Genomic DNA, 20578 nt, shown 5'->3' with positions numbered 1-20578 from the left:
GTTTAGCAGGGGCACACATGCCCCTGCTAACTATGAGCTCTGAAGCGAGCTTTAATCTCACTTCAGACACTCTTTAAGCAGGCCATACATTAGCCGACCAACCAACCAAACATCCAATTCGATTATTATAATCGAATTCGAAGAAAATTGGTGCTGTCAAATGCATGCCCGACTGACAAAGCGACCAAGTTTGGGACAGAAATTGGCCGCACAGTCGATTGCGCATGCTAGAAGATGTTGGGCCAAAGTTGGCTGGTCGGGTGTGCGCCGGCCAAATTGCGAATGAGCGATGAGACGATGAAACCCCCGCCGCAATGTATAAATGTATGCAGTGTGTAGTGCATTTATCCATTACCTGTCCGGTGTCGGCCTCCACATGGTTTCCGGCCATCTCGCCGGGTTCCGCATACACGCCGGCGGTGCTCTGACATCACGAAGGCGCATAGCGGCTGACACTATGTGCCGCTAGCGTGTGTGCGGCTGTTACTCGGCGAGATGGACGGACATCGTGCAGAAGCTGCTACAGGACAGGTAATGTATAAATGCAGGACACTACATACATTTAGGGCCCGTTTCCACTATAGCGTTGCGGAATCGCCGGCGAATCACCGCAGGCAAATCGCATGCGGGTGCGATTCCGCATGCGTTTTTTGCCGCGATTTCACATGCGATTTCGCATAGGTTAGGGTGATGCGATTTTAACCATGTCACTGCCTGTGTGAAATTACATTGGTACCTATGCGAATTCGTGGCAAAAAACGCATGGGGAAAACGCATGCGATTTCCCTATTAAATACATTGTGTGCGATTCGCCTGCATTCCACACGCAAGCGAATTCTGAGGGCTCTGCCGTGCAGAAAAATCCTGCACAGAAAAACGCACAGCAAAACTGACAAGTGGAAACAGGCCCATGTATTTGTATTGGCTGTGCGAATCCGCATGCGGATTCGCGATAGTGGAAACGGGCCCTTATACATTTTGGGGGCAGCGGCAGGGCGGACGGCGGCGGCTCAGCCGATTCCCTGATGATTTCATGCTGAAATCGGACGGGAATCAGCCTGTAGTGTATGGGCAGATTCAATTAGAGACAAATTTATCTCTTGGTCGAATCTGCCCATGCCCATAATCTTCTAATGTATGGCCACCTTTAAGCTATGCAGCTATTGATTTCCCACATTTCTCTCTTTGTCCAATTCAATTTTTTTTAACATTTTTTAATTTTAAAGATCATAATCTGTTGTATTATTTGAAAAGTCAATTCAACATCATAAACTAAAAGCAATGAAAGTTTCCCCTCCACAATGGGCAATCTGGTAATTAAAATCAATTTTTCACAAAAAATAAATAAATAAATAATAATAATAATAATAATTAGATTTTTCTATACAACTGATCATTTTATCGAATAATCGTGAAAATCAAACAAGTTGATTGTAATCAAGTATGACCACCTTAAAGTGAGGCTGAAGCAAAAAAGCAAAAAAACCCCACCGTATGATAAAATTAATTGTATGTGTAATACGGATAATGAATAGAACGTTAGTAGCAAAGAAAAAAAAAAGTCTCATTTTTTATTTTCAGTAATGCTACGTACACACATGCGACAACGATCGTTCGTTGTTAACGACGAACGATCTTTTAATTGACGAAAGAACGACCGAAGTAAAGTTAGTTGTAAAAAGTGTGTAACGATCACATCGTTAGAACGAACGTTACACCACGTAAAAGCACTTAATGCGCCTGCACATAAAATTGTAAAGTTCCATGGAGAAGAAGTGAAATGCGCATGTCCAGCCTGGTACGAACGATAGTTTCCAATGATGTACTACTTTTGCTAACGATCGTCGTTGGTTAAAATCCGCCGAGACAGAACTTTCTTTTGTAGCGATTTGGCTCGTTCGTCGTTAGACTTAAAGTGGATCCGAGATGAAAAACTAACTATAACAAGTAACTTGTCTATATATCTTATCTAAAGTTTAGATAGTTTACACAGCAAATCTAGCTGCAAACAGTTTTAATAGAATATGATTATTTATTCCTGTGATACAATGGCAGCAGCCATGTTGTTTGTAAACATTACACAGAGGCAGGATTATCTGTATCTTGAGCCATCAGCCTAATCTCCTCTCCTCCTCCCCTCTGCCTCTGAAATCAATGGCTAGTAACACCTCCCCCTCCTCCTGCCCAGTCTGAGCTCCCATGAGCCCTTGCTACTGCCAAGGCTCTCTGAAAACCTGTGGGCGTGGCTTTTTTAGTTTATAGGGAATTAGAGTATTAAAACAAAAACAAAAAAGTATTTGGCTTGAGGAATGCCCTATAAACAATAGGAAAGGAACACAATTCTGCAATGTGTAAAAGTTCACCTCGGATCCACTTTAATAGTCGGTGGTTCGTTTTTTGTAACGATCGTCGTTGGTAAAGATCGGGGAACGATCGTTACAAACGACTATAGTCGCATGTGTGTACGCACCTTTATATAGCTTTTTTTTTAATGACATTGCATCATTCTATAATATAATATTTGCAGTTTATAAACCCCACTCTGGCTCAATATGCAATTATCTTTTTCACCTGAGATCTCTCCTAGGAGATAATTTTCATCTTCTCTAAAAAAATTACTTTTCAGCATTTTACAATTAAAAAAAGTACCCAAATGTAGGTGAAAAAGTACTATTAAATTTATTTTGAGTATTTCTTTTGACTGCTGGTGGTTTAAAGGGCATTTTATGGCAAGGTGTGAATATATACCGTAATCTAGGAGAAAAAGTGAATTGCAGATGGGCCTCTGTCTTTAAAGCTATGAAACAGAGCACAGCTAATGAACCTTTGAACTTGCCTGCAGTAAAACCTTAAAGGGGTTCTCCGGTATGTCTTAAAAGGATAAAACTGACACTTACCTGGGGTTTCTATCGGCCCCCTGCAGTAGTAATGTCCTGCGCTGTCCTCCTCCGATGCTCCGTGCCCCACTGGCGGTCACCGTCTAATTATTCGTCTAACTGGACGAATAGAACTGCAGCTGCGTGGCCCTGCGCCTGCTCAGTAAGCTCCTGATGACAAGCACGGGAGCGAGCGTGAGCGGCCATGGCCGCGCAGCCGCAGCTCTATTCGTCTAGTTAGACAAATAATTAGACGGTGACCGTCAGTGGGGCACGGAGCATCGGAGGAGGCGGCCGATAGAAGCCCCATGTAATTGTCAGTTTTTTCTTTTTAAGACACACCGGAGAAACCCTTTAACCACTTAACGACCACGGTCAGCCGAACGGTGGACCTAGGTGTTAAGTGGTTTTACATAGAAATGGCCGCCGATCGCAGCTCGCAGGCGAAATGTAAACACGCAGGGAAGAAATCCCCGCTGTTTACATCATACGGCACTGCTGATTGGCCTGGGGATCGCCGGCATCTGATAGGCTGAAGCCTATTAGAGACGGTGCAGGACGGATCTCCGTCCTGCGCCGCCCAGGGGAAAGAGGAGAGGGAGGGAAGGGGAAGGAGGCGGAAAATCGCCGCGGAGGGGGGCATTGAGGAGCCCCCGCTGATCGAAAATAGCCGGACGGCGATCAGACCCCCCCAGCAGGACATCCCCCTAGTGGGCAAAAAAGGGAGGAGGGGGAAGTCTGGTCGCCCTGGCTATCTGCTGATGTCATACTCACACTTCCGTGTCCCAGCGATGGTGTCCTCCTCGTCTAGCGCGCGCGCGTCACTAGCCGTAGGTTGAATCCTGTGGCTGGGGGCGTGTGTACGCTTGCGCGATGTGGAACGCGGCTCTGTGTACGCATGCGCGGAGTCTTGCGTCCACGTGTACGCATGCGCAGCGTAATGACGTTGGCGTCAATCAGCCCAGCCAAGAGTATAAAAGGCCAGTCTGCCCCTGACTCTGGTGCTGTTCGTTCTGACAGCTAGTGTGGTTCCTGGTGTTTCTTGCCTCCGGCCAGCCTTGCTTTCTCCATTGCTCCACGTTGTGACCCGGCTTTCCCTGACTACGCTTGATCTGCTTCCCTTGTTAACGACCTCGGCCTGATACTGACTACTCTTGCCTGCTGCCTGCTCACGACCTCTGCCTGAATACCGGATTACTCTTGCCTGCTGACTGCTGCCTGCCCACGACCTCAGCCTGGATACCGGATTACTCTTGCCTGCTGCCTGCCCACGACCTCAGCCTGGATACCGGATTACTCTTGCCTGCTGACTGCTGCCTGCCCACGACCTCAGCCTGGATACCGGATTACTCTTGCCTGCTGCCTGCCCACGACCTCAGCCTGGATACCGGATTACTCTTGCCTGCTGCCTGCCCACGACCTCAGCCTGGATACCGGATTACTCTTGCCTGCTGCCTGCCCACGACTTCAGCCTGGATACCGGATTACTCTTGCCTGCTGCCTGCCCACGACCTCAGCCTGGATACTGGATTACGCTTGCCTGCTGCCTACCCACGACCTCTGCCTGGATACCGGATTACTCTTGCCTGCTGCCTACCCACGACCTCAGCCTGGATACGGGATTACTCTTGCCTGCTGCCTGCCCACGACCTCAGCCTGGATACTGGATTACTCTTGCCTGCTGCCTACCCACGACCTCTGCCTGGATACCGGATTACTCTTGCCTGCTGCCTACCCACGACCTCTGCCTGGATACCGGATTACTCTTGCCTGCTGCCTACCCACGACCTCTGCCTGGATACCGGATTACTCTTGCCTGCTGCCTACCCACGACCTCTGCCTGGATACTGGATTACTCTTGCCTGCTGCCTGCCCACGACCTCAGCCTGGATACCGGATTACTCTTGCCTGCTGCCTGCCCACGACCTCAGCCTGGATACCGGATTACTCTTGCCTGCTGCCTGCCCACGACCTCAGCCTGGATACTGGATTACTCTTGCCTGCTGCCTACCCACGACCTCTGCCTGGATACCGGATTACTCTTGCCTGCTGCCTACCCACGACCTCTGCCTGGATACTGGATTACTCTTGCCTGCTGCCTACCCACGACCTCTGCCTGGATACTGGATTACTCTTGCCTGCTGCCTGCCCACGACCTCAGCCTGGATACTGGATTACTCTTGCCTGCTGCCTACCCACGACCTCTGCCTGGATACCGGATTACTCTTGCCTGCTGCCTACCCCCGACCTCTGCCTGGATACTGGATTACTCTTGCCTGCTGCCTACCCACGACCTCTGCCTGGATACTGGATTACTCTTGCCTGCTGCCTGCCTCGACCTTTACCTGGATACTGGATTACTACTCATCTTCCAGAGTTACCTTAGGTACTTACCTTACTACTGGACTCTCCACACTGAGGTGTCACGTTCTCCTAACCACCAGTCGGGGTTATCTCAGTTGTGACCTGGTGGGCACTAGGCCGCTAAAGTCCATCATCCCTTGCGGAGTGCTCTGGTGAACACCCGTGGTCACTTAGACTCCACTTCTGAGCAACGCCCCAACCACTGGTGGGAGGGTCAACGTACTCCAGCTTATAACAGCTGATCTGTGCTGTGGCCTGGAGAGCCCACGCTGCACAGATCAGCGCAAACAAGCCCGGTCCTTAAAGAGACTCTGTAACAATTTTTTCAGCCTTAGTTCTTCTATCCTATGAGTTCCTATGCCTGTTCTAATGTGCTGGGGCTTACTGCAGCTCTTCCTAATTACACTGTCTCTGTAATAAATCAATGTATCTTTCCTCTGTCCTGTTTGTCGGGCTAAGGCTTTGATTGTGTGGAATGTGCAGGGCTGCTTGTGATTGGTAGAAGCGATACACACCCTCTGCAGGCCCCCTGCATACTCACACACTATGCTTAGCTGAGCCTATTAGAAGCTGGTTAGTTTGTTTGTAAACATTGCCTAAAACTGTTAATTACAAGCCAGGATTGCAGCAGAGAGTGGCAGAAACAGCACAGAGGGGCACAGGAGAAAATAAGGAACAGAATGGTATGCTTTTTAGTGTAAGAATATTAGAGTACAGATTCTCTTTAAGTGGCTAAACAAACAAGAAACAGTGAGAGACAGGTTAAAATAAGTGCTTCAGAAAACAGCACTGTAGCTGACCAAGCTTGGTCAGAGAGCTCAGAGAAGCTCTTTTTCATAGATAAATTAAGATTCTTAACTCTTCCTGTACTGGAAACAATATGAGACTCCTATCTTTGCTACAAATGTTTTATTGCTTAGCTGTACTACACATACAGATCATTATGTCATAAGTTTATTTTCATTTCAGATTCCCTTTAATACTCACGAATGCTAATAGACAATGTACCGGATACTTACACACTTGAGCTCCAGGTTAGTGAAGATTTTAGCCATGAGGAACCTGCGTATCGGTACGGTGAGGATAAGGACGAAGGGCAGAGCCAGTGAGGCCGGAGTGAAGATCACCACACACAGGGATGCCAGGCAGATCACCTGGATCAGAGTGAAGAGGTGCATGCGCCAAGTCTTCACCTGGGGGAAAGATATAACAAAGAGTACCGGTATTTACTTCTAGCAGAGCCAACAGTAATCATGCATAAACGTGCTTATTGATCTTACAATATTAATGTATAAATTATTTAGTCAGCGTTTGCCTATTGCAGAATCTTTCTTCTCCCCAATTGACTTTCTGAAATGTATCATAAGCGGCATCATTAGTCTTGTCAGGTGAGCTCTGCAGAATGTTCATTACCGAGAGTCCCACAGCCAGTAGAAAACATCTCTGATCTGATCTCTGGTGGGCACAATAGACAGGCTAGGCTAAGCCACAGCAATATATAGCTATAGTAAGGGTATCGGATTCTGAAACCAGGATGTTTAAAGAGGAACTTCATCCTAAACAAACATACTGTCATTAAATTACATTAGTTAAGTTAAAATAGATAGGTAATACCCACCCTGTTTTAAAAGAACAGGCAAATGTTTGTGATTTCATGGGGGCAGGCAGCCATCTTTTTGGTAGAAAGGAGGTAACAGGGAGCATGAGACACAGTTCCTACTGTCCTGTGTCCTGATCACCCCTCTCAGCTGCTAGGCAACGAGAACAGCATCAGAAATCCCTTCATGCTTTGCACAGCATCAGGGGAAAAATGCCCGGGCAGTTTTCTTTGATGGGGCGGAGCTTAGCTTCTGTGCAGCTAAAAATGAAGCTTATGTAAGAAAAACAGTTCTGATGCTGTGAACCTGTTAAGGAAACACCAAGCCTTTTCAGTGCTGCTGAGTAGATTTTTAGTCTGGAGGTTCACTTTAATGTAAAAGAGAGGTATCTTAAATAATTTACTGCATATGTCGTTATGGTTCCTCTTTAAGAAATAATACTTCTTAGGAATTTGCGAATGGCAATATACATTCACACAGTTACCACCTCTTGGACAAAACCTCTTCTATGGTAAAAGGACAACTGTAGTGAGAGGTATATGGAGGCTGCCATATTTAGTTCCTTTTAAGCAATACCAGTTGCCTGGCAGCCCCGCTGATCCTCTGCCTCTAATATTCGCAGCCATAGCCCCTGAACAAGCATGCAGCAGATCAGGTGTTTCTGACATTATTGTCAGATCTGACAAGATTAGCTGCATGCTTGTTTCTGGTGTGATTCAGCCACTACTGCAGCCAAATAGATCAGCAGGGCTGCCAGGCAACTGGTATTGTTTAAAAGGAAATAAATATGGTAGCCTCCCTATTCTTCTCACTTCAGTTGTCCTTTAATATACAAATGCAAAAATAGACTTAAATAACTGTACTGTATTCCTGACAATGGAATTTGTCATTTCCACTGGAAAGGCCACGCTATTGTGAACGAATCTGACAACCTCCCTCTAGCAATCTGCGATTGCCTACCTCCATCCCCAAGGCCACTGTCCCCCATAAGGCTCTGCAGGAGGAAGTGAGAGCAAACTATAAGCCCAGCCGCCTACCAGAAATCACTGCCCCGAATTAGGGCCCTGCCTAAACTGCAGTATTATCGCTCTATTGGTCCTGTGCTCATAATAATCACTTCTATAGATACTTTGAATAGTGGTAATCATTAAAGAGAAACTCCAACCAAGAATTGAACTTTATCACAATCAGTAGCTGATACCCCCTTTTACATGAGAAATATAATGCTTTTCACAAACAGACCATCAGGGGGCGCTATATGACTGATTTTGTGCTTAAACCCCTCCCACAAGAAACTCTGAGTACCGCGGTACTTTTGGCAGTTTGTTACAATGTAACAAGGCTCACAGACAGGAAATAGCTGTTTACAGCTGTCTCTAACAGCCAGAACAGCTAGGAGCAGCTACATAACCTGCCCACAGTAAAAATGTCACCATGTGATAAATGTCAGAATGTAAATCGGGGAGAGGAAAGATTTTACAATGAGCAAACACTGACTAAATCATTTATACATAATTATTGTAAAAATGAAGCACTTTTTTTATTACATTATTTTCACTGGAGTTCCTCTTTAACAAACAGTTCCCCATCCCCTTCTTGCACCTCTGACACTGTAGTTGCCTTTGGCAGTTTTTGGTGCACCGTATCAATTGTTATGTATAGAGTGCTTGGGGGGGCCCAATGTAAAACTTGCACTGGGGCCCACAGCTCCTTAGCTACGCCACTGTCCATGATTCCATACATCGCTACATAAGGAGGAGCAAGTGGCCACTTAGGTCAATAATATCTTCTGTGCAAACGTTTCTATTCCCTTTCCACAATGCCTAATAACCCTGCTCTGTTCATATATTGGCAGCTCTTACCCGAGTGACATAGGGCTCCTTGGGGTGATACTTCGGAGGCTTAAGCATCAGTAGGATCCGATCAAACAGCTGTATTCCATTCAGAGATGTCACACCCATGTACAAGAAGATACCAAACAGAACAGCCAATGGGATGAGAGACAGAACTGGCTCCATTAAGATAGACACGCCTACGTGGAGAAAGAATTTTATGGAAGATGAAATTAAAAATTGTAATTACAGCTACATGCAAACATAAAAAAACCCAAAACAATTTAAATATAGATTAGGCTTGTGGTCATACTCTGTAAGTTAATGAACTAGGTAGGTTTACAGGAGAGAAAAAAGAGCTCATGGCAGCAGAGTATTGGCTGGGATTGTCCTTAAGGTGCCCATACACTCGTCAGATTGGCAGCAGACAGATAAGAAATGCATCTGATGATCTATCTGATGCGTTTTTAGAACATTTTTTACCAGGATAGAATTCCAATAGATTTCAGTTTGAAATCTGTTGAAATTCGATCTGATGGCATTTTTTTGCCATCAGATTTCCATTAAGGTCAATGCAAACTGATAAGCAATCTCATCAGATCGACCTAAATTTTCCACCCTGCTAGTTCGATGGAAATCCATCGAAATCGATCGAAATCGGCCGTCGATCGGTCGATTGGCCAACCGATTTGCGATCGATCGATCGATCGATCGCGATCGATCGGTCGGCCAGAAAATCGGCTGAGTGTATGGGCTGCTTTACTGTCAGGCAAAAACAAGTAATTTTGATCTATGTTCCCCTGTGTTAAACAGTGTGGAAGGAAGACAAATATCAATACTGAAGTAAAAAAACTCTCTTAAGGTGCCCATACACTCGTCAGATTGGCAGCAGACAGATAAGAAATGCATCTGATGATCTATCTGATGCGTTTTTAGAACATTTTTTACCAGGATAGAATTCCAATAGATTTCAGTTTGAAATCTGTTGAAATTCGATCTGATGGCATTTTTTTGCCATCAGATTTCCATTAAGGCCAATGCAAACTGATAAGCAATCTCATCAGATCGACCTAAATTTTCCACCCTGCTAGTTCGATGGAAATCCATCGAAATCGATCGAAATCGGCCGTCGATCGGTCGATTGGCCAACCGATTTGCGATCGATCGATCGATCGATCGCGATCGATCGGTCGGCCAGAAAATCGGCTGAGTGTATGGGCTGCTTTACTTTATTGTGGGCTGAATAGCAGCCTTCCTTATCTCCAGGCTGTTTAGGAGGCCGCATCAGACTGAAAAAGCCACAGTCCGCCTGCAAAGCAGTATGAGAAGGTCTTACTTCCTCTCTACTGCCCTCCCTGCACCACCCCTTCATTTCCCTATCCAGCCCTGCTGCAGCCTCATTGGCTGGTCCCTCTCTCCTTCCCTCCCCATCCAGACACCCCAAGTGACAGCCGCAGGCTGCCTGTGGCAACAACCCCCATCACCCCCACCCCCCGCGAGTGACACCCGCGATCGGCACCTGACCCCCCCCCCCCCGCGAGTGACACCCACGATCGGCCCCCCCGCCCCCCCCCCTCCCCCCCCCCGCGAGTGACACCCACGATCGGAAACCCCCCCGCGAGTGACACCAGCAATCGTCGGCACTCCACCCTAACGAACTCCCCCCCCGCAGGTGACAACCACGAACGACGGCGCACACCACCCATCCCACCCTCTCCCCTTCCCCGGAGAGTGACACCCGCGATCGTCGGCGCACGAAGCCCCCCCCCCCGCGAGTGACATCCGCTATCGTCGGGAGCCCACTCCCCGCCACGAGTGACACCCGACCGACAACGCGATCACACGCAAACCGACCAACATCGCAATCGCCCGCAAAACGAACGACATCGCAATCGCTCGCAAAACGACTGACATCGCAATCGCAAACAAAATGACCGACATCGCAATCGCAAGCAAAACGACCGACATCGCAATCGCCCGAAAAACGACTGACATCGCAATCGGCCGCAAAACTACCGACATCGCAATCGCAAGCAAAACGACCGACATCGCAATCGCCCGCAAAACGACCGATCACGCAATCGCCCGCAAAACGACCAACAGCGCAATCGCCCGCAAAACGACCGACAGCGCAACCGCCCGCAAATTAAATGACATCGCAATCGTCCGCAACCCCCCGCGACTGACAACGCAATCGCTCGCACAGCTCCCCCCACCCCAACTGACAGCGAGATCGCACGCAACCCAGACATGATCGCTCCCCGCTGAGTGCCTAATACACACGATACGTTTTCCCGCTCGATCCGCGGGTCGATTAGATTATTTCCAACATGCTCGATTCGGATTTCGATCGTTCCTGCCGTCGATTTGGCATAATTAACATGTTGGAAATAATCGAATCGATCCCGATTGACCCGCGGATCGAGCGGGAAAACGCATCTTGTGTACCGAGCATAAGACCAGAGACTGGTAGGAGTGTCTGAGGGCTGGGACTTGGGAGGGCTAATGTATAATTAATCAGGAAGCAGGGTAAGGGAGGATATGACATCACAATTGGCTTCAGACAAGACAGACAAACATGGAACCTGCCATGAGCTGTCAGGAGCATCATTCTCTGCATATACTATATACAAATTCTGTGAAATCCAAACGTGGACAGTGAAATGCATATGTAATGTAAGTACAGCCAATCTTTAGCTACTGATATATGTGTTTATTTTCTCTGAGACCCTTTACCTAACAGCTCCTCTTTAAAGAGCAAGCGACACCCATGCTAACCTAGAAAGCAAAAACACCTATATAAATAGATAAATACTACTTCTACTTACATAACAGATGTATTATGCTATCCACATAATGATTCCTGTGAATTTTATAAAGGAAAAGCAGAAAATCCTATTCTAGTGGCCATCTTGGTAAGCTAAAGGTGGCCATACATGGTACAATTTGTCATTTTTTTTTCAATTAGATAATTTAGTTCGATTATTCCGTTAGATCGAATATACAGATTTTTCCAGCATGTCCGATTGGATTTTTCTCAAAAAAGCGGGATAATCGTTTGAATTTCTTGATCGAAAAAAAAACCATTTTTAACTTTCATTCGATTCGATCATTTAGATTGAATAAACGGGATAATCGAACGTTTTTATTGTACCATGTATGGCCACCATAACACTGACATCGTATCCTCCCTGACTCTTGTTTACCCCCCCTCCCTTCTCTTGCTCATTGTGTATTCATTAGCTGCCCTCCTAAACACAAGTGAGCAGGGGATCGTGTTTGAGATAGGCAGCTAGACAGGGAAATAAATGGAAGAGGAGGAATATTTTATAGATAAAAAGAACCCCCAGCATGCAACTGTTTGGCACTAACTACTAAAGGGCCAGTGCTCCTAAAGTATGTGATAACTCCAAATCATAACAGCAGAAAAAGTTTTGCAAGTTTTGAATGCAAGATTAGAATCTTTATCACTTAATACACTCAGACCAGTTGCTGTTGAAATTTGATTTTTATAACAATAACAATAATATTTATATAGCGCTTTTCTCCCTGGGGACTCAAAGCGCTGTGACCCTGCATTATGCAGTCTCAAAGGCTCGGGAAAAGAGGTGAGTTTTAAGCCTTTTTTTAAAGCTGTCCAGAGAAGGAGCCTCTCGTACTGATTGTGGAAGTGAGTTTCATAGAGTAGGGGCTGCATAGGAAAAGGCCCGAGCACCAAATGTTAAGTGTATCCTGGGAATAACCAGCTTCATCTTGTTGGCAGAGCGGAGGGTGCGTGGAGGGGCATAAAGTTCCAATAGATCCGCTATGTATTTGGGTCCCATGTGGTGTAGAGCCTTGAATGTCAGCAGGCAGATCTTAAAATTGATTCTCCATTTTACTGGCAACCAGTGAAGAGTTTGCAGTACTGGGGTGATGTGTGAGCTGCGGGGGGCATTGGCTAGGAGTCTGGCTGCAGCATTCTGTACTAGCTGTAAGGGGCGCAGAGCCTTATCTGTAGATCCGATGAACAGGGCGTTGCAGTAGTCTAGGCGGGAGGATACAAATGCATGAACCAGGGCAGGTAGGTCTTCAGCTGGGATAAGGTGTTTGATTTTCGCTATATTTCTTAGATGGAAGAAGGAACACAGGATTGACGACAGCTGATACCTGCTGTCTGAGTTTTAGATTTCCATCCAGGATCACCCCAAGGTTTCGCACAGAGTCTTTATACTGTACAGTATCTCCCCCAATTGCTAGTTTGAGGTGGTGAGCGTTTTGAACTTTATCCATCATGTGTGGACCACCTACCACCAACACCTCTGTTTTGTCAGAGTTCAACCTCAGCCAGCTGGTGTTCATCCAATTTTGTAAATCCACTAGACACGCATTTATGGATGCTGATGGGTCTTGGGTGCCAGGCTTGAAGGACAGATACAGTTGTGTGTCATCTGCATAACAATGGTATCCTAGGCCATAGTTCTGGATTATTTTGCCCAGTGGGAGCATGTAGACTGCAAAGAGTAATGGTGATAGTACAGAACCCTGTGGAACTCTATAGAGAAGTGGCACTGGATTAGAGTAGTGTGTGCCCAGACATACTTGCTGTGTCCTGCCAGATAGGAAGGTCTGAAACCAGCTAAGAACAGTACCCCTTAGGCCACAGTAATTCTTCAGTCGCTGGATAAGAATTTCATGATCCACAGTATCAAATGCTGCTGACAAGTCAAGAAGAATCAGAACTGAGCAATCACCCTTGTCCCTTGCAGTAAGTAGATCATTCATTACTCGGACTAATGCTGTTTCAGTGCTGTGCCTTTTCCTGAATCCTGACTGAAAAGTATCAAAGATGTTGTTATCTGTAAGCCTGGCTTCTAGCTGGTTGGCGACTACTTTCTCGATAACTTTTGATAGGAATGGTAAGTTCGCCACAGGTCTGTAGTTGGTTACAGAATCAGGATCTAGTGATGGTTTCTTCAGGAGGGGTTTTATGATTGCTTTCTTTATGGTGACAATACCGCTTTAACCTAATCCTATAGTCAGAATCAGAGGGTAGTGATGCTCAAATCCGAACTTTGGGTGAATCCGGATAGTTCTATCCGGATATCTCCCAGATACCTGTGCGGGGGGGAGGTCAATCTTACCTATCTGACGTCTTCTTCGGTCCGTCCCTCGGCGCCCCCCACGATGCGGTCCAAGCGGCGGTCACGTGATTACATACACTTCCTCCTTCAGAGTTGAAGGAGGAAGTGTTTGTACTCACGTGACGCGCGTGGAGCGCATCGTGGCAGGCACCGAGGGACGGACGAAGAAGACGTCAGACAGGTAAGATTGACCCCCCCCGCCCAGGTAACTGGGAGATATCCGGATAGAACTATCCAGATTCACCCAAAGTTCAGATTTGAGCATCACTGACTGAGGGACTCATGTAGGCCTAGCCTTCTCAGGTGGAACTTGTAGCACCACATTTCTGTGCACATTGCTGAGCCAGCTATTATTCAACTTGGGGCCGGTTCTAAACTCTGTGTTGCCTGAAGCAAACTTAACCAATTCCCCCCACCCCCATATCTGTAAAACAATCAGCACCAGGTAGCAAAAGGAGCAGCAGGTGGCAGTGATTGGCCTCCTGATTGGTCGCGTGCCAAAGCTTCCCCTCTGACTGGCAGTGGTGATCTCTCACCGGTGATGGGGTTTTACCGTAGCATGCCTCGATAAGAGCCATATATTGACACCTCATCTGCTTATGATGTCATAGGGAGGGGCGGCAGGTGCCCCCGGTCAAATGAGGATGGAGATTCGTGCATGTGTGGAGGATGAGGAGGGTAGTGTGTGAGCCAGGAAGGCGGGTGGGAGAGCAGAGAGGAGGCAGGCGTCCCAAACTGTCCAAAAACTGCCCCCTAGATTTTGCTGCCTTAATCACATGATTCTGGTGGCTTCATGTTAGGTCCGCCCCTGCTGTCACTGCACAACTAGGGGGCGATTTGCAGGAACTAGATGGGCAAACTTCCCACTAGCAGACCGAACCACCTTCCCTGTCCATAGAAATTCTCCACCATCCTGCTTACATTAACCCCCTATCTGACCCTGGTAAAAATGATTTACCATCATAGCTACCTTAACCTCTTTACTTGACCCCAGCAATATTTTCCACCAGCATGCTTAAAGGATACCAGATGTGAAAATAGTAAAAGAATCGCTCTTTCGCCCCCCATCATATCTCAAAGGCCCCAGGGACCCTCCTCCAGGTCTCCGGAGTCAGGCTTACTACGCAGACGCTGGCCAAGGTGCGCAGGACCTACAGCGCGCGCCCGTGGCTGGGAGTGCACTGCGCATGCGTATGACATCATACGCATGACGTAGTGATGTCATACGCATGCGCAGAGCGTTCCTGGCCACGGGCATGCACTGTAGAACACGCCCAGCGCCGTAAGCCCAACTCCAGCAACCTGGTAGAGGGTCCTGGGGGGCTTTGAGGTATGATGGGGGGCTAGAGAGGAGAACAGGGGGAGCAGTGAGTGGGCATCAGGGCAAGTGATAGTATATGCCTGCTCCCCCCATTTTACTATTTTTGCATCTGGTATCCTTTAACCACCTTTCTTGACACTGGAAAAATTCTGTCGTCATACTTACCTTCACCCCCTAACCTTTGATATTCATGTTCCTCTGCAGCAGCAATAATGTAAGGCCCAGTTCACATTAGCATTTCAGCCAAAAAGGGTCCGGTGAGCGGATCCGGTCTCCGCTTCACCGGATCCGGATGGCTCTGTCCGCGGCCCAGTTCCCATTAAAAATGGAAAGTGAAAACGGATCTGATGAATGATTGATCGGATCCATTTTCACTCAATTTCACCGGCAAAAAAATACCTAATCTTCTGCAGCAGTCGGCGGTAGATGCTTGCTCTTCTTCCGGTGTTACTACACAGCGCGTCATGTGACTAGTCACATGACGTGGAAGACGATGAAAGCCTCTACCGCCGGCTGCTACAGAAGATTAGGTATGTATAAACCCTCCCTCACCCACCCGCCCGGCTGCTGCACCCTCCCTCACCCTCCTGTCGCTCAGGTTCCCGTCAGCTCATGCCCCCATCCCCCGTGGAAAGGTCCATTTCTTCACTAGTGTGAAGAAACGTTCCGTTTCCCATTGCCCCAATGCTGCTGTATTTTTTTTCCGGATACGTTCCGCTAGGCAGAACCGTCCGGAAAATTAGGGCCTGCAGCAATTTTTATATCCGGAGACCGGAACGTACGGAACGTATCCGTACCAACGGACACATGTGAATGGATCCATAGGTTAACATTGGATCCATTCACATCCATTCCGTTTGTACAGTCAGTATACGTTCCGGTTACGTTCCGAAAAAAAACTGCTATGTGAACCGAGCCTAAGAGACTAGCTTAAGTTACACAGGCTGAGCAACAAAGCAGGATGTACATGGGCATAAGGATATGGAATTGAACGCTATATACATGTGCACCAAAGAGTGTGTCCTTCCCATATAGAGTATACAGAATTGTGACCTCGTTTCTGGACACATCCCTGTACCCGTGCTTCCTGCCTGCTGTACGCCCTCAAGGTGAACTTCGGCTTGTCTGATTTGTCTGTTTCAGACATAAAGGAATGCTGGAGCAAGAGGCCATTTTCTGTAGCTTTGGGCTGATTGTGATGAAGGACAACCAGAGGAGGCCAGTGAATGCATGACGAGAACTTCACATTCACTATATGCACCTTGTATATACAATATTGGCTGCAAGAACACCTCCAGTTCCCCAAAGCAGATCTCATTTCTGCAGTATAACCTAGTGAGGACATTAGCTGCCAAGTCTTTGTGGTGATACTTAGGCAAGGCAGCAACATACTGGAATACTCCAAGGGAAGTGAGAGCGATATGAAGGCTGCCATGTTATTTTCCTTTTAAAGGGACTCCGAGCACCTCTCATGGGCATGCCTTTAAGACTCCGACCAGTACTGCAAAGTATGCATACCTTTCTGTAGCTTGTGCTCTCCTCTTTCATTTGAAGCCTGAATCGCCGTTCTACACCAAATCATTTTTGTTCGATTTCAATTTAAAAATCGCGGCTGCCATCTTGGCTATATTATAACTTCCAGCTCACCCCTGTCTTCTCTGTTAGAGAAGTGCATTACTGAATGAAGCAGGAAGAGGAAGTGACACGCATGGCCATGGCAAGAGGCTCCTCCAGAGGGGTCATAGCACGACTTTGTTGGAAGTCGTCTGGCTTAAAGGAGAACTGTAGTGAGAGGTATATGGAGGCTGCCATATTTATTTCCTTTTAAGCAACACCAGTTGCCTGGCGGCCCTGCTGATCTATTTGGCTGCAGTAGTGTCTGAATCACAACAGAAACAAGCATGCAGCTAATCTTGTCACATCTGTCAAAATTGTCAGAAACATCTGATCTGCTGCATGCTTGTTCAGGGCCTATGGCTGAAAGTATTAGAGGCAGAGTAATCCTGCCAGGCAACTGGTATTGCTTTAATGGAAATAAATATGGCAGCCTCCATACACCTCTCTCTACAGTTCTCCTTTAAAGGCATGCCCATGAGAGGTACTGTGAGTCCCTTTAAACAATACTAGTTGCCTGGCTGTCCTGATCCTCTGCCTCTAATACATTTTGCCATAGGCGCTAAACAAGCATGCAGGTGAGGAGTTCTTACTCAAGTCTGACTGGATTAGCTGCATGCTTGTTTCAGGCATGTGATTCAGACACTACTGCAGCCAAATAGATCAGCAGGACTGCCAGACAACCGGCATTGTTTAAAAGGAAATAAATATGGCAGCCTCTGTATCACTAACTTTGGATTAACTTTGCAGGCCTCTTTCACACCAAGACGTTGCGTTTTAGGGGACATTAAGATCGCATAACATGCCCAAGGCAACGCATGGTGGTGTTGAAGTTGGACATCAGATTGAGCCGCGTTATGCAGCTCTTGGTGCGCTGTTTTGGTTCTATCTATACTGATAGAACAGCCGCTCCAGGATAGTGATGGGAAGTACGGATCTTTTCAAGGATTCGGATGATTCCAATCAGATCATTGAAAAGAGCAAGATCTTTGAACCGAATAATTTGAATCATTTTACTAGGGAAAGTCAGCTTCCCCACTGAAGATGGCCGCCAGGTCCGGCCGCGGCTGCGCAGATCTCACAGCCGCAAGTGCGGCTGCACAGCTCCAAGTCCTCCTCCAGCTCCGACCTCCGAGTCTCGCGTACATAAAGCATGCAAGGCTGCCATGAATGAGGTCGAAGCTGGAGGAGGACTTAGAACTGCGCAGCCGCGGCCGGACCTGGCGGCCATCTTCAGTGGAAAAGCTGAGGACGTCCCGAGGGATCGGGTCGGGGCCCCCCACGAGCCTGGCAATAGCTATACAAACGCTGCGGAATGAAGGGGGGGATGCAGATGGCCTCCTCTAAGGATCATAAAACGAAATGGGTATTTAACTTTTTTTTACCTTCCTGGCCTTGTAAGTCCTTTAAGGAGCCCTCCTGAAGGTCCCCATGTTAAATGTTGGAAAATAACACGGCCCACCACTTATGGTAGCCATACATCTAGTGATGGTGAGCAGAATCGACAAAGAGACAAATCTATCTCTAATCCAATCTGATGAGAGAGAGAGAGAGAGGGAGAGATCTGTCCGCTGCTCATACACCACAGGACGATTCCCGATCAATGTCAGCATGAAACCTTTGGGAATCGGCCTTGTGCTCTGCATCTGTCCGCCTCGCCGCTGTCCCCTAAAGTCAATGTCCCCCTGTGCCCTGCGCAAAGTGTGTACATCACCTCTCCATGGCCTCTGCTTGTCCCTTGCTGGCTTCTGGGATTCCTCCTCTCCATACACGCACGCCCCACGTGCTTTCCTAGTGAGGGCGCGCTTGTGTGACATCACACGCTCACCCTTACTAGGAAACCACGTGGGGCGTGCGTGTATGGAGAGCAGAATGCTCCCGGAGCAGTAGAGGGACAAGCTGAGGCCACATACAGGTAATGTACACACTTTGCGCGGGGCACATTGACATTAGGGGAGACAGTATCGGGGGTTTTGTCGCCGTCAATCGGTAAATTGCACGCCATTGCTGCGACGCACCCAATCAACTAACATCTTGCAGAATGCGCAATCAAGATTAGAACCAATTTTCGTCCTAAAATTGGTCGCATTGTCGGTCGGGCATGCACTTGTCGGCACCGATTTTCATAAATTTGATGTTTATAATCAAATTGGATGGTCGATCAGTCGCCAAGTCGCCTGATGTATGGCCACATTAAGACCCTTTTTAGATTTTGGCCCCTTATGTGATCGAGTTTAACACAATGAATCTGCCTCTCTGCTATCCTCACATTGCTCAAATAGGGGGATCAGCCAGCTGCCTACAACTAGAGATATTTTAACAAACAGACAAGTGACGGCGCTCATAGGCTGCACCTGGAATGTAAACCAACAGAGGCAATGCAGAGCCCCACTGGGGCTAAATACATGCCTTGAACGCAAAACAGATGCAAATGACGTGCTAATTCCAATCTAAAAATTTTGAAAGTAAATTTGAAGCAATGAATGCAGCTAGCCTCTGTTGGTTTACATTGCAGGTGCAGCCTTGAGTGCTGTCATTTGTCTGTTTGTCTGCTTCATGTAATATGTATACCATTTATGATTAGCAGCACGAGGAATATTACGTTTTTATTGCTAGACTAGTGTTAGGTCTTCCCTGAGGGGGTCCGTCATCGCCGTGGGGAAGTCTATAAGGTAATAATCTGTGCACACATTATATACTGAAGCTAACACCCCCCCTTGCCTGTAGTGAGTGCTAGGTGTGTAATATTGTCCAGTTCCTGGAGCTCTGCACATCCATGCAGATTGATCATACAGGTATAACTTCTGTTTGAAAGCGCTGCCATGTCTCCTGCTGTACAAATTGAGATATTTGAAAACTGCTGCAGGTGATAACTTATGAAGAATAAAAAGGTTTTTAAAACCTTGTAAATTACAAATGTTTTTCCCATTTTGTGCTTTCCATACATGACTTACCCACAAGAACAGCCACCAGCAGTGCACTGATCCTTTGCTCAATGACATGATCTATCTGAGGCTTTTCTCCCTTAGTCATGACAGTTAGAGCATTGGCATGGCTGACTGTCCGGACAGTTGTGGCGCTGAGCCAGGGCAATCCAAAGAGGGCGCACACGCCTCCCATACCCACGATCAGAAGGAGATCCAAGTGGAAACCAGAACCCTTCACGGCTTTCCTCTCCGGTTTGCTGACAATAAGCCTAAATGGTAAGAGAGATAAACAAATATCTGAAGAGCAAGTGTCTACTAAACAAGATATTATCCTTATAATCCCATCAGTATACTCAGGGCCGGATTTGTACTTTTTACCGCCCAAGGCCAATTATACCATCTGTATGGTTGTTATCTCCGCGTGCCCCAATGAGAATTCTACTTACATCATTGGATGTCACAGACAATAACTATTTCAGTAATACACATATAAATTATAAGTTATATTTTCCTTAAGAACTTTTACGTTATGTTTGCCATCTCATTAATGATGGACCCATTGTGCCACCATGTGAGTTAGGCTGAAGTGTACCTGCAGGATAGAGCTTACAGGTCTTGCAGGGAAGACACAAGTACAGGACAGAGAGTTCAAAGGTTAAAGCTGTCCTTGTAGATAGAGATGGCTGCAAGGAACAGCTTTACTGTCCCTCACTGAGCCGCCCCTAAATTTCTGGTGCCCTAGGCCATGGCCTATGTGGCCTTGCCAGAAATCCGGCCCTGACCTGAGTGAGGTGAGCATGGCATGGGGACACTTGCCCTATAATTCTATGAACAGTGAATACCCATTCATTCATTCACTCTTGGAAGAGAGGCAAAATGCCCTTTTACATTTAAAGAGACTCTGTAATAAAAAAACAACAACA

General features: G+C 47.1%; 1 protein-coding gene across 2 annotated transcripts in view; it reads right to left on the bottom strand.

Annotated features, from left to right (window-relative positions):
• SLC4A1 (solute carrier family 4 member 1 (Diego blood group)) overlaps positions 1-20578 on the bottom strand; it is a 184421-nt gene that overhangs the window by 3072 nt on the left and 160771 nt on the right. For both annotated transcript variants that reach the window (XM_068263166.1, XM_068263167.1), the window contains 3 exons: positions 19683-19924; positions 8701-8870; positions 6260-6433 (listed from right to left, as the gene is read on the bottom strand). In XM_068263166.1, coding sequence (XP_068119267.1) covers positions 6260-6433; positions 8701-8870; positions 19683-19924 — 586 coding nt within the window. The remainder of the gene's footprint in view (positions 1-6259; positions 6434-8700; positions 8871-19682; positions 19925-20578) is intronic.

Source organism: Hyperolius riggenbachi, chromosome 12 (assembly GCF_040937935.1).
Source record: "Hyperolius riggenbachi isolate aHypRig1 chromosome 12, aHypRig1.pri, whole genome shotgun sequence".
NCBI lineage: Eukaryota > Metazoa > Chordata > Amphibia > Anura > Hyperoliidae > Hyperolius > Hyperolius riggenbachi.
Note: the sequence above shows the minus strand (reverse complement) of the source record. Positions and strands in the feature narration are given on the sequence as shown.